The sequence below is a fragment of the Melanostigma gelatinosum genome (assembly GCF_949748355.1).
Source record: "Melanostigma gelatinosum genome assembly, chromosome: 1".
Classification (NCBI taxonomy): Eukaryota; Metazoa; Chordata; class Actinopteri; order Perciformes; family Zoarcidae; genus Melanostigma; species Melanostigma gelatinosum.
The window spans coordinates 17,691,786-17,716,648 of NC_136634.1; the positions used below are offsets into that span (position 1 = coordinate 17,691,786).

At 41.7% G+C, this 24,863-nt stretch overlaps 4 protein-coding genes across 5 annotated transcripts; 2 read left to right on the forward strand and 2 right to left on the reverse strand.

Annotated features, from left to right (window-relative positions):
* Positions 1-175: 175 nt before the first annotated feature.
* ccdc77 (coiled-coil domain containing 77) lies at positions 176-4,991 on the forward strand. Its single transcript, XM_079265543.1, has 12 exons — positions 176-234; positions 871-919; positions 1,255-1,441; positions 1,537-1,679; positions 2,615-2,711; positions 2,825-2,915; positions 3,192-3,280; positions 3,371-3,519; positions 3,650-3,911; positions 4,035-4,160; positions 4,291-4,443; positions 4,710-4,991. Exons 2-12 carry the CDS (start codon positions 885-887, stop codon positions 4,854-4,856), a joined length of 1,479 nt encoding a protein of 492 aa, XP_079121669.1. The 5' UTR covers positions 176-234; positions 871-884; the 3' UTR covers positions 4,857-4,991.
* Positions 4,992-7,329: 2,338 nt separating this feature from the next.
* Positions 7,330-11,266, forward strand: hdhd5 (haloacid dehalogenase like hydrolase domain containing 5). 2 transcript variants are annotated; one of them, XM_079269625.1, is made up of 8 exons: positions 7,330-7,620; positions 8,035-8,250; positions 8,359-8,471; positions 8,975-9,068; positions 9,152-9,185; positions 9,304-9,478; positions 9,567-9,755; positions 9,897-11,266. In XM_079269625.1, exons 1-8 carry the CDS (start codon positions 7,510-7,512, stop codon positions 10,282-10,284), a joined length of 1,320 nt encoding a protein of 439 aa, XP_079125751.1. In that variant the 5' UTR covers positions 7,330-7,509; the 3' UTR covers positions 10,285-11,266. The 2 variants fall into 2 exon arrangements, with proteins under 2 accessions (XP_079125751.1, XP_079125752.1); XM_079269626.1 differs by lacking the exon at positions 9,567-9,755.
* Positions 11,267-11,359: 93 nt separating this feature from the next.
* On the reverse strand, positions 11,360-14,440 carry rab19 (RAB19, member RAS oncogene family). Its single transcript, XM_079266421.1, has 5 exons — positions 14,409-14,440; positions 13,754-13,860; positions 12,936-13,124; positions 12,356-12,539; positions 11,360-11,866 (listed from the first exon to the last, which is right to left on the reverse strand). The coding sequence occupies exons 2-5, from the start codon at positions 13,802-13,804 to the stop codon at positions 11,592-11,594; spliced, it is 699 nt and encodes a 232-aa protein (XP_079122547.1). The 5' UTR covers positions 13,805-13,860; positions 14,409-14,440; the 3' UTR covers positions 11,360-11,591.
* Positions 14,441-14,758: 318 nt separating this feature from the next.
* Positions 14,759-18,953, reverse strand: ccdc34 (coiled-coil domain containing 34). The gene is made up of 7 exons (XM_079273576.1): positions 18,880-18,953; positions 18,268-18,531; positions 17,977-18,136; positions 15,905-16,012; positions 15,654-15,812; positions 15,430-15,559; positions 14,759-15,246 (listed from the first exon to the last, which is right to left on the reverse strand). Exons 2-7 carry the CDS (start codon positions 18,522-18,524, stop codon positions 15,053-15,055), a joined length of 1,008 nt encoding a protein of 335 aa, XP_079129702.1. The 5' UTR covers positions 18,525-18,531; positions 18,880-18,953; the 3' UTR covers positions 14,759-15,052.
* Between the last annotated feature and the right edge of the window lie 5,910 nt (positions 18,954-24,863).

The window sequence follows — 24,863 nt, forward strand, 5'->3', positions numbered from 1 at the left end:
TGTTGCTTTAATCGTGAAAAATATCCAACATCACTGAGCTTAAATGCCTCATAACTGACTTTAATACGATGTGGTTGTTTTATTAATTGTTTCATGACACTCCATAACACCGCATGTCGCTAGTGGGAATATAAATATATTTTTTTTCAACGAAGAAGACAAAGGGGCGGGACTTCCGGGTTTCAAAAGCGCGATAGTAACGCCCAAACAGTTGTGCGTTTAGAAAGACAGAAGGTATGTAACATATATTAACGGTAGTGTGTTAGGCGAACACGCCAGATACATTTATTGTAGCTATGTTGTTTGCCGACTCTATTTTAGCTAACTTACATCTGAAGTTTCACCGGTAAATATATCAAATATGAAAGACGTTGTAGCAAATTTGCTTTGAGACAAGAATTTTGTCATTTTGTTTTTCTCATGAAATAACGTTACAACTTCAGTCTGTCCACCTGGGTCGAGTTGTATTATGTCTGTGTGTTAAAGCGTTAAAATGTGTAACGCTATACTTTTAAGCATCACGTTGGTTAGTAGACTTCGTTTTCAAACGTCCCGCTCCCCCTGGCGCCCAACCCATGCACACTGAAACACACGGTGGAGCCTTTCTTTATGTCAAAGTTACTGTTAACTTTTACATTATACTAACAGGTTTGGACTGAGCTTTTGCTTTAAATGTTTCAGTATTAACCTATATAATGATTGCTCACAGGGGCTCTCCAAGCTGACGTCTCTGTATTTGCATGTATTTTGCAAAAGCTTCGTCTGAGTGGCCTCTTTCTGCAGAAAGTACGTGATATCTAATCGACACAACAACAAACCATTTTTGCACTATTGATGACGTGTCACTGTTTTTTTTACTTATGTTGTCAGTGTTGTGTGCTGGGATGGCATCGCCAACAAAAGATGCAACGCCACACAGGTAAGCTCCTATAGTCAACAGGAGGACAGACAGAGGAGAGATGCATACTGAGTGTCCATGGTGATAAAGATGTAATGCTTTTAACTGTAATCTCCCTGATTTATGCTGAGACTTATTGTGTCATTCTGGTCCCCCACTGTTGCAGTCCTAAGTCTTATCCCACATGGAATTAGTCTCAGTGGGTTTAAATGCCTGGGTAATCATTTATTTTAATGTCTTGCCGTTTCTCGAATATACTACAGACATGTACTGAACATGCACAGGATAAAATATGTGAAGATACCACGGGCCTTATAGTTGAGTCTCAGTAAAGTCTCTTTTTTATTATACTGCAGAGCCAACATTCGTACCCCTGGACGAGAACCTGACTCCCCACTTCCCCCCATCCATGAGCGGCTAGCGTACCTGCGTCCTTCCAGGGAGCTGCTCGAGTTCTACAGAGAGAAGATTGCCCAGTTTGACGGAGAACACGAGGACCTGCTGCAGATGCTCGACAAGTACAAAGGCATCACAGACGACCAGGTGAGGCACAGCTCGGAGTCGTATGTGATGATGTTTTTCAGGTACACCAGAGTATGTTTTAACTGATCCTCTCTCCAACCTGGATATCCTCTCAGCATAAATTGCAGTGGGAAGTACGACAGCGTGAGGGAGAGATTGCAGAGCTGCAAAACGCTCTGAGTGACATGCAGGTCTACCTTTTCCAAGAGAGAGAACAGTCTCTTCGGCTTTATGCAGAAAATGACAGACTAAAGATCAGGTTGGTGCACGGTTGATGATGAACCCGGATATGTAGACATGTGAATGCAGGAAAAGCACGGGTGTAATTAATAACATAATTAGGGGCTTCTTTCTATCTATGTGTTCCAGATCCATGCCTCTGCTATTGTGCATGTTTGATTACTGACACGGGTTACTGGGACACTTCAATAGAATGGAGCCATCATTCATCTTAGTCGTTATCAGAGTCGGAACATTTCCAAGGGAAGTTCAGCTTTGAAATTTAAAATTACAATGTACCTTTAAATAGTGATTGATTATTATTGGGGGCACTGCGCTGTAGGTTGATTGATTGCTACTTATTATACTTATTGAGGAGTCTTAATTTATCTATTTCCAATCGTTCTTTATTCTAGAACATTTTTATAAACTAGTTTGCACAAATCCCACATCGTTGGCTCAAATTTAAGTACTATAGCTAGTGACCTAAAATAATGGATTTATTTGGCAAATTATTGGATTGTGTCTGCTGATGATATAGTAAAATGTTAGTTACCATCTGCATATGGCATGGTAAACACAGCCTGAGCAGATAACCTCTATATTTCCATTTTATTACCATTATTTCCTATTAATTCCTTGTAACTCTCATAAAAGGTTTCTACCATGAATATTATTGCAACCCTAGTAGTTATACCTGTGCCTTTCCTCATATGACAAATTAAAAGTGCTTGCTGTTTAGAAAAGGCCAATTAGATGTTAATAGTAACTGGCCTATATGATTGGCTGCCATTGGTCATACTGCTGCATATTATTTAAAGCCTGTACACACCCATGATTCATCCATACATGTGTTTTTCTTCATGAGACTGTGTAGCCATGTACAAGCTGAGGTGTAATCAGTCAGATTAATATCTGTCTTCAGTATTGCACTTCTGTACACACAACTGTCTTACCCGACTTACTGTTGTACAGAGAGTTGGAGGACAGGAAGAAAATCCAGCACCTTCTTGCCCTGGTGGGTCCTGATGCAGGAGAGATCACATATTTCCACCGGGAGCCTCCTCACAAGGTCCATGTTTTCTTCATCATAGACGTGCATTGTTAATGTGATCAATTCTACCTACATGTTTCCATGTGACACAACAAAAGTTTGTTTCATTGTTAATTCATTCTATATTTCAGGTCACTGTCACGCAGAAGAACGTTGAGTCCCGATTGGAGGAAAATCTCAACCTAAGGCCAACGAAGTTGAGACCTGCTGCAACCAGGAAAGGTTTGCAAGTGCCTTTTCTTTGTTTCATATTTAAATTTTGTCTAATGATTTAAGAACAATTTGAATATGATAAAATATTTTGTTGTGTTCCTTAATAAAAGGTGTCAATAATGTCATTGTCTGATCTGTTAATGTTTCCTGTTTAGTGAAACTCAAACACAGGACGCAATGTTTCTTGTGAAATTTGACACGTGGGCCCTTAGTAGACAAGCACAATGATGAGTAATTGCTCCAGACAGACATTGTGCCACCCTGACTTCATGTCTGTTTAAGCAGAGAGCAGCAGGAGAACAAAATCAGCAGACGGGCTAAATGGAGAGAGCCTGGAACAATACAAGAGTGATAAGCAGACGTTGTTGCTACAGGTAGGAAACGTCTTGCTCCTTGCTTCTCCTGTCTCTATGTTTTTTGTGATGAGTGTAGCAAGCTATTATTTTTGTGGCTCGTGTTTCCAGGTGGAGGCTCTGCAGGCTCAGATGGAGGAACAGACCCGTCTGGCTAAAGAGCAGGTAGAGTGTCTGCTGGAGGATCGACGGATTCAAGCAGAGGAGGCACAGGCACAACGGCAGAGAGATCAGGAGCGAATCACAGCTACGACTGACAAGTGCGTCTGCGTTTTTTAGTTATTCACGACTCCTACACGACTACCTAGTGTACTTTATGAACGATGCTCCCTCCGCTCCCTTTTCCTCTCAATGTATAACTCTGACCTCCTCTCGCATTTGACACCTCAGGCTCCTGCGAACCCAGAACCTGTTGTATGAGAGCACCAGAGATTTCTTACAGCTTAAGTTTGACACGCGGGCTCATGAGAAGGGCTGGATGGTGGAGAAGGACCGGCTGCTGAGGGATCTGGACTCCTGCCACAACCGTCTGAGGAAGACTGGATCTGCTGGCGCAGAGCTGGGCCGGCCGTGGCAACCCAGCAGCAGCACAGCCCTGCTCCTCTCCCGGCCTCAGCCAGAGTTACAGCAGACACACAAGGAGGAGCTTAAAGTAATTGTTTTTATTCTAAAATAACTAAAAACTTATATGTAATGTAGATATCAAAGCTCTTTTTGTTTTGGGTTGTTTGCTTGAGTTTTTTTTATTTACCTTATTTAAATTAACCATCATCAGGCAATGCAAGAGGATCTGAAGCAAGCCCACCGACTGGCAGAGATGTACAGGGAGCAGTGCATTACATTGGAGACAGAACTGTCCCAAATCAGAGAGGAAGGGGATGTGGGCAGGGAAATATTTAAGGTACCGTGGTTGGACAGATGCTTATGGCTGTAAAATCCTCGCACTCATCTCTGATTGTTCATATTTCATGGCGATCCCCGAGTTTCTTGGTATTGATGTTGTGCGTCTTACTAAATCTGAATGTGTGCAGGAGCGTTCGGACAAAATGGCCAAGCGTCTTCAGCTGATGACTCAGCGCTACGAGGCGCTGGAGAAGAGGAGGGCTATGGAGGTGGGGGGCTTCAAGACGGATCTGAAGCACCTCAGACAGAAATTCAAAGATGTAGAAAAACAACTCCTCAAGGTAAAAATACTTTACAAATAGTTAACTAGTGTCTTCATTTTTTCTTACATTACATGTGTTTGTCCTGGTCATGGGTAAATTATTTTGTGGTTTGAGCTCTTTTTCTTTCTTTTTAATAATGAACACCGAAAATACGTGATGTCAATCTATCATGAGTTATTATTTAAAGACAACAAAATCAGAAATAATCGTCTCCTCCAGCCTTGCATACTGCTGATATCATAGTTATAACGTGTAACCTGGTGTTTCTGTATCCACTGTTTCAGGTTACTCTTAATATCGGGCCCAACCAGGACTTAGCCATTCTGCATGAGGTACGCCAGACCAACGGCCGGACAAAGAAGGTTCAGGGTGAGCTGATGGCGCTGAAGGCTAAGATCTATGGGCTGGAAAACGAGCTGAGATTCAGCTGAGGACTGGACTGTGGCGTCTATCAAGGACAATCGATGGGAGGTTTATCGCGGCCGAGAATGTTTGTGTCACTGTGTATAGTACTGAAACTTAGAGTTAATGTTATTTCTATTTTGTTCTATGAACTAATAAAGAGCTTTTGCTACAACAATTTTGAATTCATGAACATTATTTACAGAATGAATTCTGCCAATAGTCTATGGCTTCCTCACAGCAGACTTCTTGAATTATCACAGCAGGAAAAGCACAGGTGTTCTGAATAATGTCAACGATGGATCTGTTCTATCGTGACCGTTTGATAGTGAGATAGCGTGCACAGAATCAGGATCCTATAACTGAAGCAGCTACATGCTAAATTCAGCCAGCATGCATTTTATTTTATTAGCATGTCTCATAAATACTGTATTTTAGTTCATTCCTGCTCCAGTTGCATTATATCATGGTGGTACCTGTAAAACTGGCAGCACTTCAGTGAATTAACTAATTTGGTTTCTTCATAAATTAAAGTGTTTCTCTTTATTTTAGCTCCTGTTATTCTGTGAAAAGATCTAAAGTTAATATATGTTTATGGAACTTAACACAATAGGCAAATGTAAGATGCTAAGAAAATCAACTCTTTGCTCAACATATTAAATATTCCTACAAGCTACAGAGGAGGAGATTAGCTACACGGGTTACTACGCTGTCATACTGTAGTTAGTAATGTAGTGTGATTATTAATATGCAGTGAATTCTACATGCGTACTGCCTGCATATGTGTATGATTAACATAATTGTGCACAGATATTGTATTTAACAAACTATAAGCGGTATCTGCTTACCCTCTTTGTTTTTCTTCTGCATGCTTCTTATTATTCATTGCTAACAAACATTTATTTTCTCTGGAAAAAAACAAAACATAAAATGTGTTGTGATGAGCAGTTATAATATGGAAGGGCATAATTCCTTTGATTTCTGTACTTTAAACACGATTTTTTAAGTTCACTATAAAAATCTGATGAGTATGGTACCTCATCTCACTGTGTTTTTTTCCCACTAAGGTGTTCTAAAATCCTTCTGAGGTGTCATTTTAGTCCTAAACTAAACATGCATTATATATGTGGGAAACCATCGCCCACCACTGAAGTCACTGGTCAAATCAGCAGTTTCAGTTAGAAACACTTTATAGCTGAGTTTGGCTTGACAGCGTGTACAGGAATACTCTTCATATAGTTTGTGTGTGTGTGTGGTTTCTGCAAAAAGGAATCGAACAAAATAGAAACAGGCATCGTAAGGAACTGAGCGGTGCACCGCTATGCATAACACTGCCACAAGGTGGAGCTAATGGGCCACAATGGTGCCAGCTACACAAAATGATCCCATTGAAGGGAATAGCAGTTAAGCAGCAATTAAAAGTCAAGACAACAAACGTTAGTTATAAAAGTGGGATAACATAGCTTGTGAATACAACACATGCTAATGTATGGTCATATTATCTGACAAAACTTCGTGAAATATGATTACAGCAATACAACGAGTTACAAATGAATCAACACAGAAACAGACAACAGGCTCTACACAGGTGGAAGCTAATTAGGATGACCAGCAGCAGAGGAAATGAAAAAAGGAGCCATATTTACCTAAAAATGGATGAATATACTGTACATTATTCATATTAACATGTACCTTGATGTATTTACAGTGCAATGGTAGTAACGTCCGTTTTAGGCTGAATTGGCCTAATTACTTGAACTCAGGATAAACTCCTGTGATCTGAACTACACTGGGGAGACCTTGAAGGTGGAACATACCACTCTGAGAGGAGGGGAGATGGTGTAGTCCAAGTGGTGCTGACCTTTTTAACAATATCAATCGAAACCTGATCAAGTTGCAGTTTGTTATAACCCAAGAGTAAAACAGTGCCAATAGACGGAACAGTCAAATTGCATTAAAGGAAATATAAAATAAAAAGGAAAAAGGCAATAAAGGACAAAAATAGTAAATAAAGGAATTAATTCAACACTGAAATAGAGGCACATCGTATTATGTTCACAAATGTAGTAACATTTGTGAACATAAAAAATATAGGTAGTCTATCATACATATATATGAATTACATAGGTTTATAAAAACACAGGAAATCTTTCAAGAACAACTTAATTTGTGAATCAAAATAAATGTAATTAAATAAATAATTAAATCACATTTACAATTAAATCAATTTCATCTGACTATTTTGTGATTTATGAATATTACTACGTTACTTTACACGCCATATGTTGTACTATGACATCCTACAGAGGGTCTTAGATTCCGTTTATAATTTAGAAAACTAAAATGTGTGTTTCAGTTGTGAAGGTTGTTAAATGAGATTAGATTCACTTTCATTTCTCCAAAAACTCCAATCACACTCAAACGTGCAGTGTTTCCGGTAAGTAACCGGCTCTGCGCATGCTCAGTCGGTGTCATCAGAGGTCGCTGTTGAATGATGGCAGCTACACGTGAGGAGATAGCACAGAGTTGAATGCAGACTCTTACTATTTGAGATACCATGACCCATTTCTTCCGTCGTAAGTAGACAGTTACCAGTAGCTCAGCTAACACTAGCTCAGCTAAAGCTAGCTCAGCTCTGTCTTTTGTTTACCCGCCTGCTTGAAAACACAACTGCCACAAGAAATGCAGAGAATACGCTCTCTGAGGACTGGTTGGCAGCTGCTGAAATCAAGCTGTGAGGGAGCAGCTAAACAAGTAAACAGCTCGCCTTCGACCTCACGATGTTATAGCCATGTAAGTGGACGCTATTTTCAAACTTTATTCAATTTATGTTAAGAATGAATGAAGAAAAAGTTAAGAAAATGACATGCACTGTAACAGCCGTTGTACTTGTTTGTTTCCAACCCCAGTGTTGAAAGGTTGAGACGTGTAACAGCAGGAAAGACATTTATGTTTAAAGCGAATCACAGCCGCACACAAGCAGGAATGGTTACATGGTGGCACAACCTCAGTTATTACTATCTTATTCAGCCGCTCATCAATGAGTTATCTACCCCAATAAAAGTGTGCTGTGTAACTGACACAGTCTGGGAACAAAGTCTCACGCGGTTCCCTGTGTCTGAAAGGACGAGATAATGAGGAGTGCTTGATCTGTAGTGTAGCAGCACGTTAATGACCAACCCCATGTTGCCCCCTTCTGTGGCTCAGGTCCCTCCTCAGGGCTCCGGCTCCTTCGGGCTCCTCTTTGACATCGATGGTGTGCTGGTGCGGGGCAGGACGCTGATCCCTGCAGCCAAGCAGTGCTTTAGGAACCTGGTGGACAGCAATGGGAAATACAAGGTGCCTGTGGTGTTTGTCACCAATGCTGGGAACTGCATGAGGCAGACCAAAGCGGAGCATCTGTCTCACTTGCTGGAGGTGGAGGTAAATGTAAATTTAAATCTTTCAAACAATCATTGTACGTGTCCTCGTCTTGCTTCGTCTTGTGTTTTTTCTTCTCCGACATCAATCTTTTTTTTTTTAATTTCTCAGGTGTCTCCAGACCAGGTGGTGCTGTCCCACAGTCCTTTGCGAATGTTCACCCAGTTCCACAAAATGCGTGTGCTGGTGTCGGGACAGGGCCCCATCGAGGAGGTCGCACACAAGTATCCTGTCTTAAAATCAGGGAGCCTGCTTTTCTGCTCTCCCTCTGGATGTTGACCTCAAAGTGTGCATGTTCTGTTTATTCAGTGTCATTTTGTTCATGCTCTAGTTTGTTATCAGTGTTTCATCTTTGCACCCTGTGTTCCCTTTGCTGTCCAACCGACTCAGTGAGGCCCTTTCACAGATTCCTTTCCTCTATTTTGTAATTTGTCATGACGGATTGGTGGGGTTTGTTATTAATTGAAGATTGGATATTTAAAACCTTGGATTTTATTCTTACTTTCTTTTCTAAACAAATCTGCGAATCACCCAGTGGTTGACGTCTTCCTAATGTATGTAGACGTGCAGTTAAACCTCAGGAAACGAATTATAGAATGAAAGAAATCCCCTCAAAAGCAGGTGATATCCGTGACTCTTTTGTTAGACAGAAGTGTTTCCTTCATTTGTGATTTGGGGCTCATCACTCTGGCTCATCTGTGTTTGACTTTAACCCACCAAACCTCAGCCTTGGCTTCCAGGATGTTACCACCATAGATATGCTGAGAGAGGCATATTCTCTTCTAGATGTCGTAGATCACGACAGAAGGCCCAAAGACAGCGTAAGAAGTGTTAATGTTGAAGACAGTTTATGTTCAGCTCCGGATGAGTGAGACATCTTATCAGTTGGTATAATGTCTTACAGATTCCCTCCAGCAAAGGCTTACCGCCAATCGACGGTACGTGTCCACACACAGTCAACAAGTGTAATGCGTAATAATTGATTCTCAATTTAGAAAGAACACCGGTATGGCTGTCTTTGATGTTCTTTCTTTCTTTGCCTGTTTGTTCCCACAGCTGTCATCTTATTTGGTGAGCCAATCAGATGGGAGACCAACCTCCAGCTTATCGTTGACGTGCTCCACACCAATGGGAACCCAGACGATGCCTGGAGTTCGATGCGGTACCCTCACATCCCGGTCCTGGCCTGTAACATGGACCTGCTGTGGATGGCCGAGGCCAAGAATCCCAGGTACAGTATGCGTGTATATCAAAAAAAAAAATACACACCCTGAAACAACATTGAAAGCGTTATTATACTAAATGTCCCCGCCTCACAGGTTTGGTCACGGCATGTTCCTGGTGTGCTTAGAGAGCCTGTACAAGAAGGTCACAGGCTACGACCTGAAGTACGAGGCTCTGATCGGTAAACCCAGCGTGGTGACTTATAACTACGCTGAGCTGCTGATTAGTCAGCAGGCCGAGAGACTCGGCTGGACCACACCTGTGAAGAGGCTGTACGCAATAGGGTGAGGGACTCTGCCGTCTCTTGACTTTCAGACACACATTCTACACGTCAGAATCGTACAGTTTGTCCTTTTAACACAAAAAGGTTGATTTGAAGAAAGAGCTCCTTTTTAATTGTGTTGTCACTCCATCTCTTTTTATAGTGATAACCCCATGTCTGACATATACGGCGCCAACCTCTACAACCACTACCTTCAGGCTTCCCGGCGGTCCAAGGCCCAGATGCAGGTTAAGAGTGGCGGAGGAGGTGTAGGTCCCTTGGCAGGAACAAAAATGACATCGGCAGAACTGGGCGGAGCGTCGGTGGTGTTCGGGGCAGAGGAGGACCTCCCAGAGGGGTGCAGCTCCATCCTGGTGTGCACGGGAGTGTACAGCAGAGACCGGCAGGAGCTGCCCTCAGAGCAGCGCGTCTTTCACGGGCACAGGGACTTCCGCTTCGACCCCAGCCTCACGCAGCCGTCCTTCGTGGTGGAGGACGTGAAGGATGCGGTGGAGCTGGTGTTTCAGCAGGAAGGCTGGCCTCTGGAGTAGGACTTTGTACTTGTCCATGCCCCTGGTTATCTCAGGGCAGATGGAGCTGTTTTCAGTGGCTTGTTCTACGAGATTTTCACAAAGTGCCATAGAATCAGAGGCAAAATGCAACAATATGCAGTTTTAACACTAAATATATTAAAGTTGCACCCATTTTAAGTCGGTCAGGCATGGTAATGTGTCTCAAACTGCTGCACTATTTGTTATTTTTTATTATGAGCAACACACACATCACTGTTCCTAATGGCCCTACTTATAAACTGTTGCGTCCTTTCTTGCCTTTGCACGACAGGTCTCTTTTTTTAAAGCACATGGATTGTGAAGAAGTCTAGGCGTTGAGTTACATGCATTTTTACTGCAATCAGACTTTTATATAGTATCTGTCAGTTCATGGATGAGAGACAGTTCAAATTTAAACTGGATGACATTCAGGTTAATCCAGGAGGAGTTTGTCTGTGACACATGTTCTCTAGAGAGAAAGATGGATTTTATTATTTGCACAACAGTCTACCTAACTGGGTCATCTTGCCTTTGGAAAAATATACAACCCCGCCAGCAGGTCTTCACCAGACCAGTCCTGCTGTTTGTTTGTACTGCTCTCATATTTCAGCTTGATGTGTTAAGACGGGGCGAGTGCGTAACCACTAATGCTGATCACGTTAATTTGCCACGTTTCAGTTCAGTTTGGATTTAAGCCTCAATCAAGGGTACGGTCATTTTAATTTTAATTTGTGAAATTGAAAAAGTACCACAGTTACAACACAACTTGAAAAAGGTGCTAATTTTTCTGTCAAATGTTTAAAGTAATGAAAATGTTATGAATAGTTCATGTGAATGTTTAATTAAAGACTTGTAGCACACGTGAACATGTCACACGGTGCAGGTTTGTTATATTTCTAACTTGACGGGTATAATAATGTAGGATTTGCAGGTGATTTAAATTGTCGGATAAAACTGTGGAACTCTGGTAATGTACTGAAAAAAAACCACACTGAGTGAAAGAACAATTAAAAAGGATAAAAGACACAACTTTGTCATGTGAAAACATTCTGTATTCTGTAGTACATCTCAGTGCAGAGTCCTCCAGCAGAGGTGCGGTTTGTAATGCTCGGGAGAATATCACAAAACATATTTGCTAAGCAACCGCCATTTAAAAACTGTTACTAATTCTACAAACTATAAATATTAAAGGTCAAAATATGTACAAAACGTACACACACACACAATGCGACATGTATAGTTTCTCCTAAACTGCAGACACTATTTTTCAAACAAGTCTTTAACAATGCGCTCCTACTTCAGTCCGCTCAGCAACCGCACTTTTTATCCGAAGACCCGGTGCCATGGACCGGGTGGGAGCTGTTACTCAGCATGAATTGAGGCGAGTCTTGGGAAATCTCATCTACGATAGTCATGCCGTTGCGTGCCAGCAGCTCCCGGGCCATGAGGATGAAGGCCGCCTCCACGTTCTGGGCCTCCTTGGCCGAGGTTTCCAGAGCAGCCAGCAGACCGTTGTTTTCTGCCAGCGTGCACGCATCCTCGAACAACACCTGCCTCTGAGCTTGAAGGTCTGACTTATTACCTGCAAGGATAAACAGAGCAGGACGTGCACAAAGTTATCAATATCATCAAAATCGGACACTTTCTCAATTTATCGTTCTGCCTATAAAATTACCGTACATATATTGTGAATAATTATATCTCAATCTACCGACATTTTTCACAGTATACCAGGTGCATATCTGTAGATATGCAACTTTTAATAATAGAGCGTCATTTCACAGACTGCCACAGACCCCAATTTGAGAATCGTTGATGTCGTCCACTGATTGTTTTAGCTCAACAGACCAACAGTCCAAAATCCAAACATATTCAGTTTACAATTGATGTAAAGGATGAAACCATCGAATGGTCAAGCAGGTTTTTAGTTGATAAAAGACAGTTTATAAATGGTCAAAATAGTTGCAGACTGTCCGTCAGAATAAATAGCTTGGGACCCACTGGTGTATCGTGTCCTACAGTCGAGGATTTAGGGTTTACTGGCCGACCATCTTATTTTCACTCTGCTTACCGATGAGGATCAGTACCACGCTGGACGCTCCAAACTGCTCCACCTCCCTGATCCATTGGGAAACAGATTCAAATGTGCTGCGGCGTGTGATGTCATAGGCCACCAAGGCCCCGTGGGCACTGCGGTAGTAGCTTTGAGTTATGGTGCGAAAACGCTCCTGTCCTGCAGTGTCCCACACCTGCATCTGCAATAACAACACAACTCAATCCAATATGACTTAAATGGTTACAAAGTGTGAGTTAAGTGCAAGTTATTCAGGCATGCTGGGAAGTCCTTTTTAAAAACGTGTACAGAACTCCAAACTGTTTACCTTAACAACACATCCATGCAGTTAACAAATGAACACACCCAGAAAGCTAACACACAGATGATGTCAATTGAAGGAAGCAGTCAACCACTCCTCCTTCTCTAAAAGAAAAACTGCTGATCAACTGAAGCAAGAAAGGGGAGTGTATACTTTAAGATAAGAGAAAGTACATAACACCTCTAATCATGCTTTTGTTAAAAAAAACATACTCATGATTAAATTCAATGATCCCTAATGTATGTGGAATGTAAGGGCAGAGTGCTTGTCACCTACCTTCACCTTCTTGCCATCAATGTCCAGGGTGCGAACAGTAAAGTCCACACCGATGGTGTTTTGCTGCTTCGCGATGAATATGCCAGATTTGAAGCTCTGGACCACACAGGTCTTCCCCACATCTGAGTCCCCAACCAGGATGATTTTGAAAAGGAAGTCGAAAGAGTCCTCAATCTCCGGCCCTGTGGGCTGCATGGTGGGAGGAGGAATATGTATACACTAAAAACACACAAAGAGGCTGAAATACTAGATCCAAGACCTTTGTGCCTCTATGCAACAGAACTGGTTCCTTCTAAGTTGTGGCAATAAAAAACAGAGCATTTACAGGAACAGCATCCTTGTCAGAGAAGGAGGCTAATCAGGTTTACAGCAGCTGTAGTATAACAGTTCATTAGGCTCCAGCTGAATGTGTGTGATCCGCAGGTAGTTGTCCCAGTCTTAGATTAAAAAAACACTTAAAATCCTAAAATAGTCTCACTGTTAAACAGTTCTTTTTCCCAACAGCTTGCTTCTTCTGTCATTTTTAACCTCATTCACAAACTCTACTCTGCAAACGACAGAAAACAACTTCAAAATCAACTTAAGTATCCCATAGCAGAGGATTCAAATCCCTTTTTCCCAGGAAGTAAAAGTCAGCATCCAAAAAGTAGTGTTTCGTCATCCTGTGCTTGTTTCCATGTCAACGCCACACAATCGGACACAGTCTTGAAGTCTTAAACTGTTTCGTCTGCACTGCTGCCCTGTAGACTGTCACTCTTTTTGCCCTCTACACCTTTCACCTCCATTCTAAGGTTATTATAGACAGACACGCCCCATACCTGTCTTGGTAGGTGTGATCTCCAACTGCCAGCCCACCTGCACCACTGCATCTTGGGATATGGGTTTTCGGCTTTTTCTATTCAGGCTCCGTAATTGGACACAATACCTGGAAGAGGAAGAAATAAAACTCAATGACCTGAAACATTGTTCACTACCAAAGTTAATGGCTCTGGAATGTAGATGTGATAAAGTTAGACACTCAGCGCTAGTTGGTTTTATAACTAACTGGTTATGACTTACCATTGTAGTTAGACCTCTAACTCGACCAGTGTAGAGTTCGAGGTACCCAGACAGTGCTGGAGGTTGACTGTTGACAGTATGGTATATCTTTATAAAGACAGGTTTTGCTTTCAAGGCTCAGTGTGCAAACAGCCCCGAGCAAACAGCTTAAACTGCTCCTGCAATTTAACTTCTCCTGACAGAATGTAAACACTTGACATTTGTCTTAACAGCCGTCCTTTGGACCCCAGAATGTTATTTGTACATTTAAAAAGATCCTACACTGTTAACTCCCCGCTGAGCACTAACACATTCCACAGCACTCAACAGAAAGGGGTTAAGCGTCGCATAAGCACAAGCAAAACCCGACAGACACATTGAAAGAGTGTAGTTAAAGACAAGATTAAAAAAAAAGTGTAATTGAAATCATTTTACCTCAGGCAGCATACATTGATATCAGTGTGATGTTAACACAGAATGAGCTTACTGCTCTGAATCAGTCTCTCTCTCTCTTTCCACCCCCTCACTTGTTCTGTCGTCATCTCAGCCCACAGAAGAACAAGGCACAGCTGAACACAGAACAATGTGTGAGTGTGAGGGGCACTTGACCGAGCTGGGTCTATCTTTGGCTGTGACCACCAGCCACCTTCTTCCTGTTGTGTGGGTGTTTGTGGCTGATGCCTTATTAAATGCAAAGAAATGTGGATTAGTTGACCGTTTAGTGATGGAACAAATGAGACAAGCACAACAGGGACGAATAACTTGGATAACGCCTTTTTATCCAAATAGTAAATTGATTATATGTACAGAATAAAACAAAATAAACTCCAGGCTTTTTAGTGTCTAGCCATGACAACATTTATACTAAACTTTATCATAGTATGAAAGCTGACTTCATCAAATTATAATCATCTTTGTAAATTCATTTTAAAATCCCCAAAATATAGCGCAAACTAAAATATAGATATGGTAGCGACGTTACCATATTGATATTAGAGGACAGAGTCTCAGCTCAGGAGCTGTGGTGGAGAGGACGAGTGGCCATAACTAAGCTACCGCATCAGTCACAGACTGCTGTGTCATCTTCTCTGCGCTGCACTGGCAGAGTTCCTCAGTCTTAAAGCGGTGCTGGGGCTTTGTTGCCATTTTAGTTGTTTCTGAGGTTTCTTGACAGATGTCTTATTCTGTGTTATTTCCTGAGGAGGGACATGAATCGGCTTCCAGGGGATCGGATTGTAGAAGCTGGGTGATGAGTAGGATTTGTCGTAGGGACCTGGAAAAAAAAATGAATGTAATAGAATACTGATAGATAAGAAATATCAGCTGGGCAAATTAAATAAATAAGCTGATGCATGTCTAAGGCCAACATTAAACATATTATTGCTGCTATCTATTATGTGGTGTAAGTTAGTCTAAACTTAATAAAGCCGAGTTAATAATTCCCAGATGACCTTACTTGTTGGGTAGCAAGGTGATTTGGGATCTGCTCTGCTTTTTTCATTGGCTTTTTCCAGCCAGTCCTTAAACTTGTCCTCTGCCCTCTTGTGGCGCTCTTTCTCCTGCTCCTCCTTCAGGGCAGCTGCCTCCTGTCAAGATAAAGGGATCAGAATATGTCTGTTTCTGCTCGTCACAAATTTAACATTTAACAGAACAGCTTAAGAATAAAAAGATCCACATTACTTTGTTCTTCTTCTCCAATTCTATTTTCTCTTGGTTCTTCTTCTGCAGCCAGACTTTGTACTTTTGTTGAGCTTTCTGTTCAGTCTCCCTCCGTTTCTCCTGCTGCCTCTGTAGCGCCTCCTCCTCCTTGCTCAGTTTGATTAGTTGCTCATGCTTCTCCTGGGATCGCATGAAGCAAACCAGTGACAGACATGTCAGCATTTGATAGTGTAGCATTACTGTGTAATGCATTTAAAGTAGCAGGGGCCTACCTGTTCTGTTTTCATCTTCAGCCAGTCTTGGATCTTCTCTTCCATGACAATCTTTTTGTGTTCTCGCTCCCTTTCTTCTTGTTCTTTTCTTTCTTTCCGTAACTGCTCCTAATTTTTAAATAATAGGATGCAAAACGTTTTACAACTCTGCAATTCAGACCAAACGCAAAAAGCATGCATGTTTGGGAGTAAGAATAATACAAATAATATATATATATATTATATTTGATGAAAAGGAAAAAACTATGGCTAGCTAGGGGTGTAACGGATCACAAACCTCACGGTTCGGTTCGGATCACGGTTCAGGAGTCACGGTTCGGATCATTTTTCGGATCAACAAAGAAAAGGGGAGGAGACAAATATAACTTTGCTTTCCATTTATTAATTAAAGAACCTCAAGAATACTTTAAGCATAGAAAATATTGAAGATGTCCAATTTGAAACAAAATGAAATAAATAAATAAAAACAATATATTCAAGAATTCTGTTAAGTTTAAGTGCAACATGAGGTATGTTGATATCCTCGTCCTTTGATCAATACTGAAAGAAAGAAACAGCCAGTGAGCTTCCACTGTTTACACTGAACTGAACTGCTCAGCAACACCTTAGGTCTATGTTTACTTCCTGTCAGGTTATGCCATTCAAATACACAATAATGTTACATTACTGTGACATTATTTTCAAAAAGATGAGAATATCTCCATTGTCTGGGGAGAGGGTCGACCTTTCTGTGTTGACTGGAATATTATTGGGCCTGTCTAGCTTCACTCTGATGCTTCTGTCAGCACCTGAACCAGGTGTGTGTGTCTGTGTGACTCTCACAGAGGGGGCGTGTCTACAGCACCTGCCCCAGGTGTGTGTCTGTGTGACGCTCACAGAGGGGGCGTGTCTACAGCGCCGGACTAAGAATCACTCCGCCGTGGTGAAAGCAGTCTCTACAGTCTTTTCCTTCTCATAGACATCTGGAACAGCTTCACACTGAAGTGGGTGCGTGAGTGGATTTCGTAGCGTGGCTCAAGCATTTTAACCAGATTTAGAAATCCTTTGTTTTCGACAACGGAGTGTCCCCGTCGCTGACAGACGGGATGGTGGCTCTTCATATGTGTGGACATGCCCGATGTTTTGCCGTTGTCGTGTGTCTCTCTTTAAATAACGCCGACATACCATAACGGTTTCTTCCACCACCCTCATCCGTCATTATACGTTACAGGGAAGACAAAATGTTCCCAACTTAAAACTTGCGACTTAAATGACGCCGCAGCTTCTGACGTTCCTCCGCTCGCCATGACTTCACCGTTAAATGCTTCTAACCTGCTCCTACACTACTGCTTTATATCTGTTCACTGACTTGTCAGGGACTTGTTACTTGAAAAGGAACAGCAGCAGTAGAACTTTATTACACACTATGATGTTGGAGCACTTTCTCCAACAGACTGATTCAGCTGTTACAAGGATAGATACAGGAGAACATGCCTGCCCTCTGCAATATCACTGTATAATAAATCACCTCTGGCCAAGTCAAACACAAGACTGTAACACTGATACACTGTTGTTGCTGCTGTTGGTGATCTTGTGCACTACTGTTTTGTTTAGTTTATTATTATTTTTTTTTCCTACTTAGTTAATTTAATACAATTATATTCAGTGCATATACTGTGTATTTTTATTACTTTGTTTCTTAAATTGAATAGGTCGTGCTCTGTTATTTTATTATATTGTATATAGTGTGCATTTTCCATACCCAATATTTTATTTTTTTGTGTAACCCTGTTTGCTGCTGCCACAGACAAATTTCCCCTTGGGGATAAATAAAGTACATTTCTATTCTCTATTCTATTCTATTCTATGATGATCCGCGGTTCACGAGTGATCCGAACCGTGAGGGGTGATCCGAACCGTGAGGGGTGATCCGAACCGTGAGGGGTGATCCGAACGGATCACGGATCGATCCGTGACACCACTATGGCTAGCCGTATGGAAACCACAAAACATACAAAAAGCAAAGGGACGTAAGGAAAGTAACAACTGCTGCAGTTATACAGTGATAAAAATGATCATTAACTGTGGCTTGCCTCCTCTGCTTGTTTTTCCAATTTGAAACGATGTTCTTTGGCTTTGTTCACCAGCCACATTTCCCATGCACTGAGAGAAGGTACAGCTGCTGGCTTCACACCATTCAACATCTGCACACCATTCAACATCTGCACTGAAGGTGTTCTTGGTAGCTCACATCTAAAAGAAAAACAGGTGTAAAATGAATACATATCCTACTGTACACTTACATTTTATCTGCCTGAATCATGCAGTCTTTGGCCTTTAACACGATTCGTGAAGTATCTTAAGCTTGAAGAAGTCCGCAGCACCTGACTGGAGAAATGCTGAGTCTGGAGGTGTCGCTCTGTCTGGGTGAAGTCTGCAGGGCCGGGCTGGACTCCAGCTCTTCATCACTGTCAAAACTGTCGTGATAGATGGGAGAAAGCAGAGAGAAGGTGTCTTCCTCGACGCCGTCGTCAAAGCCCTTCGGTGTGTTGAAGGCTTTCCCCTGGGTTGTTTTGACAGGGGTCGAGCTGAAGCCATTGGTAACAGAGGCAGGACAGCTCGGCATCCTCCCTCCAGACATTGCTAGCCTGAGAACACAACACATGACAATGTTTTACATAAGTTATGTGTGAGTTGTGTCGGTTATCTAATGTCAAACAAACACATGCAACGTTTTAGTAACTCAAACATAACTTACTCACGCTATTGTTAGCCGATGCTCATTTCAACAGCTCGTTTTAACAGTTAGCAAAGTGGAGGCTAACATTAGCACTCAAAGGAAACTAACAGCTAGCGTAGGCTAGCAAACTTAGCTTGAATATTATCTGACGTGCTGCGAAGGTTTAATACGAAGTAGTATGCAAGCTAACTCCACAGTGCATGTGTGCTGTGTCTCCTGCTATATCTGAACGAACTGGGAACATTTCGTAACCCACCGTTTTGCGTATATTGGAAGAAAAGTCTCGTTGTTGTGTTCGTCTTTTTCACCAACGCTGGAACTGATTTGCAAACAGTTATTTTCCCATGATACACCGCGCCACAACGCTCAGCTCAACGCAGCCTCTGTAACCATGGTGACGGGTGACGCTTACACACTGCACGTAAGTCTCTTCAACATGTCAGGTTTTTACGTAGCTATATCTTTATCTACATAAAAAAATAATAATAATAAATCATGTATTCAAAGCGGTATGGCATTGTTTTGTAACAATGGCATAATGTAAAAATTGGAAAAATATAAAGGGGCTAAATGCAATTTGTATGCTCTTGCAATATATCTCATGATTTACCCTCTTTTATTCTGATTGTACAATTGGTAATTTCATATTGTACATTTTTATTCATCTGAATGATGCCTGATTGGAAGTGCAGATGCAATATTGCTGTTAGAGATAATTACAATAAAGCTTTACATTGTTTCCTCAATTTTACCTCCAATTATGAATTCTTTCATTCAATTTCTAATCAAATATACACGTTTTAACACCTGAAAAGAATATTCAGGCCTTCATAAAACAGTCTTGTTACAATCAGTGTGTATTTGAAGAAAAGGAATTAAATCACACGTTGCTGAGGGAGCAGAGGGGAAGAAAACGATCAGAAGGCATTTCATTGGTGATATTTTGTCTTCAACAAATAAATGTTGGAAAACAATCACTTGAGTCGTCTCGTTCCATGACCCACAACTGTTCCATATGGACCAGATGGAAGGTAACTGAAGATGGAGTAATGATATACTATTTTATTAGTTTAAGGGCTTTTGTTACCCACCAAGTTGCAGCGGAACCGGATGTTCCTCGTAGAACCTGTCTGAATGGACTTTTATCTGTTCACCTCTTTTTCTGGATGGTTCTCCTCTGACTCATCTCCCGAGTCAAAACCACACCCACTAATGCATTGCTGGTGAAATCCAGGGAACTGCCATTACATGTGAGGAGAACTGAGTTAACACTATCACACTGGATTAGTATTCAGGGTGGACTTAACGGAAATATAGCATCGACTGTCCTGTACAATGGTTGGGAGTACTCGACATTCTCTGGTAAAAGCTTTGGATGGGACATCTTGGCAGGAAATTTGGAATAATGACAATGAGGATAGAAATTCCAACAAAATTCAGACATCAGTCAGAGTGAGATGTGATGGAAGTAAAAGTAGAAAAGAAGATGTTACTTTCAGATTAAGGTTCGGACATACAGGACTCAATGACACGTTATACATATCATGAAAAAGACAGAGTGGGATAAATGTGAGATATGCAACTATAAAGAAACTGTTGAAGATGTGCTGATAGAGTGGAAGAAGTTCAGGGTGGAAAGAGAAAGACTGAAGAACAGAGTGGTAGATACAGGAAGGGAGTGGAGCATCAAAGGACTGTTAGAGACAGGGGACAAACAAGTTCAGTTTAAAAGGGCTTTATTTAATATGTGAATGGAACGGGTTTAATATCCAGAATATAACTTCAATATGAAGTTTATTTCTAATTTTTTCATTTTATTTATAAATAACATTGTGTTTAAATGATAACTGTCATAAAGTCATGATGTTACACACTCCGGTCCAGTAGGTGGCGCCTTAAACGGTGGTTTGTAGTCCGCCATTAAGGTGAAAGAAGAAGAAGAATAAGAAGAAGAAGAAGAAGAAGAAGAGGAATCATCTCCTGGTAGCCTATAACGGAGTTCGTCTGGAGGAAAGCTTTCTGTGTTTTGGTGAAAATGTCTAAACTAGAAATGCTGAGATATTTAGTCAACCAGCGACTAACTGCGGCTGGTGAAGAGATATTTGGTCTGTTTGAAAGAACGATGGCAGAGTACGAGGAGGAACTCTCTCGTTCAAAAGAGGAGAATAAGCGACAACGGGAACTTCTGGACGCTGTTCTCAACCCGGAAGTCCGGATACAAAGAGCACGTGGGTTCACTTTATTTCTTCTCTCAGTTCTCAAACACTGTTCATGCTCCGGCTGATAACTTCTAATGTAGTTTGGAGTGAGACTCGGTTGCAATTCGTCGTTTTCGTCTTCTCCTGATTTAATACCTGCAAACGTGTCGCTTTTCGGCGAAATAAGCCGTTTTGAATCAAAATATATCATCCACGTGAGTCGTCTAGATTAGAACACTTTATTAATCCCCAGTGGGGAGACTCTTGCCACCCAAAAACTCACACAGACTACACAGTCCAGAACAACACAGTACACAGCAGACAAAACATATTACAAAGGATAAATAACACCAGACAATGCCATATAAAACATGATCGACATCAGAAAGATAACTGGCCAGCCAGCGTTTCTCAGATTGTAGTGAGACGAGAAAAGGTGATGTCGTGATCTTCGCAATAAAACATATTTAATGTGACGTGTCGCGTCTTGGCCAATCAGCGTTAAGATGACTACATCGTCTTCATTTCCCTCCGTTAAAGTTTAAGTTCCGTTACCGTTCAGACTTGTTGGGTTAAGTTAACGTCCCACTGTATGCGGAACTGTCGACGGCTAACGCTCATTATCAAGATTTAGGAGGAAAAAAACGTAACGTGATGAAACATGAATCCTCCTCCGTGTTCCGGTTCAGTCCACGCGGTCACTCATTAACATTAAACCGGAACAGCTTATACAGTAACTGTAGAACGGCTTTACAGTAACAGTGGAAGTTAATATGAAGCCATCCAGTAACAGGGTTCAATGAAAACGAATCACTTTATTTTGTATAGGCGATGGTTCTCGCTACTGTAGAAATATGCTAACGGTATTTACAGGTATTAAACGTATAAGTATTGTGAGGAATTTAAGTTTTAAAGCGCTCCTAGCGATGGATATTATGTGTAACAATATGTTTACTTGAAGGTTTCAACTAAAGGGAGAGTTACTGAATATGTTGTGCACTGTGAGAGAAACCAGAGAATTTATGACACCGCCATAAAGTCAGAGAGAGGGATGTTGCTGGAGTTTCTGAGCACAGCCTTCAAGAAGGGGGGTGAATTGGTCAAGGAAGTGGCCGACTGAAGTCCGACGGGTTCAGCCAATCACTGAGCTGATCGATGGGCTAAGGCAGTGATTCTTAACCCATGATTGGGCCGCGAGCGCCACCTAGAGGGCCGCGAAAAACTTTCAGTTTTGCACCTGAGGGCCGTGGGACCGCATAGGTTATCAATTGAAGACACCAGAGATATTACTGGTGTCCATGAGACGCTCAGTTACAATATAGCTTCCCACCACATGGTGGTGGTAATGCGTCAGTCAGTTGTTTAAGTACGGCTTTGTGAATGGAGGCAACGAGGCAGAGCCTCTTCTCTGCCTCTTCTCCTCTGCATGCTTCTTCTCCTCTGGAACAAGGAGGGGGGCTTTTTCCTTTACCTTTTGTTTGAGAAATTTTGAACATAACAGTATTGTGTGTGTGTGCTCATTTAGTGTTGCGTGTGTCACAGAGCAAAGGTTTGAATCTCCGGGTGAGGCGCTCGCGCGCTTTCACCTCTTATGAGTTTGCAGGTATGCTGATTTGTTCTCACAGGTTCTAGATGACAGGAAATATTTCAACTTAAAGTACAAGTGTGTTCTCTTTGATAACACCACATGGATTTGGCAGCTTAAAATGGTTCATATGTTCATGGTCACATAAGTTGATTACATTATTGTATTATCTGGTTCTGTTGATACTCTGGAAGTGTATGTCCAGGAGACTATTTGCTCAATTCTAAAATGTCTTTGTAACGCCTCTGTGTGTGTTTACTTTTTTCCTGCAGACGTCCAGCAGCTGTTGGTGGTTAAAGAAGAGTGTCCCTCTGAGCAGCAGGAGTGGAGCTCCAGTCTGGACCAGGAGGACCCAGAGCCCTCACACATTAAAGAAGAACAGGAGGACCCAGAGCCCTCACACATTAAAGAAGAACAGGAGGACCCAGAGCCCTCACACATTAAAGAAGAACAGGAGGACCCAGTGCCCTCACACATTAAAGAAGAACAGGAGGAACACTGCATCAGTCAGGAAGGAGAGCAGCTTCAAGGTCTGGAGGAGGCTGATGTCAAGTTCTCATTCACTCCTGTGAAGAGTGAAGATGAAGAAGAGGAAGCTCAGTCCTCACAGCTTCATCAAAGACAAACTGAACAGATGGGAACAGAAGCTGATGGAGAGGACTGTGGAGGACCAGAACCAGACAGGAACTTGGATCCAGATAGATATCCAAAACCAGATACTGATGAGAAGACTGGAGACTCTTCTGGCACTGATGAGGGTGGTGAATGCAAGAAGACCAGAGAACCTCAGTCAGGTTTAAACTATGTGAGACCTGATGAAGTCCGTGTCAGTGATTCAAGATGTAGCGCTGGTGAGAAACGTTTTAGATGCTCTGAGTGTGAGAAAACATTTGGCAAGAGACAACATCTGAAGATACACATGATAACCCACACAGGAGAAAAACCTTTCAGCTGCTCAGTCTGTAAGAAATCTTTTAACCGGCATTCAACTTTACAGAAACACATGATAACCCACACAGGAGAAAAACCTTTCAACTGCTCAGTCTGCCAGAAATCATTTAACGACCGTTCACATTTACAGATACACATGAGAACCCACACAGGACAAAAACCTTTCAACTGCTCAGTCTGTCAGAAATCATTTAACGACCGTTCACATTTACAGATACACGTGAGAACCCACACAGGAGAAAAACCTTTCAGCTGCTCAGTCTGTCAGAAATCTTTTAACCAGCATTCAACTTTACAGATACACATGAGAACCCACACAGGAGAAAAACCTTTCAGCTGCTCAGTCTGTAAGAAATCTTTTAACATTCGTTCAACTTTAGAGACACACATGAGAACCCACACAGGAGAAAAACCTTTCAGCTGCTTAGTCTGTAAGAAATCTTTTAACCAGCGTTCACATTTACAGAGCCACATGAGAACCCACACAGGAGAAAAACCTTTCAGCTGCTCAGTCTGTAAGAAATCTTTTAACCAGCGTTCACATTTACAGATACACGTGAGAACCCACACAGGAGAAAAACCTTTCAGGTGCTCAGTCTGTAAGACATATTTTAACCAGCGTTCAAATTTACAGAGACACATGAGAACCCACAAAGGAAACGATCCCCTTTCGCTGTTCTGGTTGCAGTAAAGTTTCAGTTTGTGATAAAAGCTTTCAGCACGAGTCACCTCTGAAGTTACACATGATTAACCGCGGTTCAACGCCACTGATTTCAATTCAAAAAGTTATTCACTAAATGAGCGCCAACTGTACAGTTTGAAATAGTTTTGATGATTATATTGATGATTGATTTGATGGTAATGTAAGTTTAAGACGATGGTTTTACCTGCATCTGTGCACAGTATATTGTATTCAAATGATTTCATCAATAAAAAGGTTTGTGTATTTCACTGGTTCATAGTTGTACATAGCACACTTTGTTCGTCAGGATTAAATCCATCAGTGACTGGAGAGTGACTCAATAGTTCTTTATCTTACTTGGCAGTTTTCACTCTTTGCTGCTGCCATTACTGGTATACAATTGTCATCTTGTCTGACACAAACTCATCAAAAGGATAAAAAAAGGTCCTTAGAAAAAGCAATCTACACATTCTTTGGAGTTACAAACCAACAACATCCTGATCTCGATCCCCAGGCCTGTTCATGTGTATGAGCACTTTTACCAGCTCAACTTTAGGTCACCATGAAACAGGCCCCACCTTTGACTTCATCACACAGCTCCAACACAATATATCAGGATTGGTGCGGCAGCAAAGGGGTTGGACCTGATCACACCCGGCCCTCATACATTGTTACATAATGCTGTTTGGAAAATACTAAATGCTAAAAAATAGTGCGGAATGAAAGAAATCCATAGAGATTAAAACAAATAAAATGTCTGCGAATCAAAAGACATCAAGCTAAGTGATGCAGATCAATCAAAGAAAAACAACTCACTTTGTTAC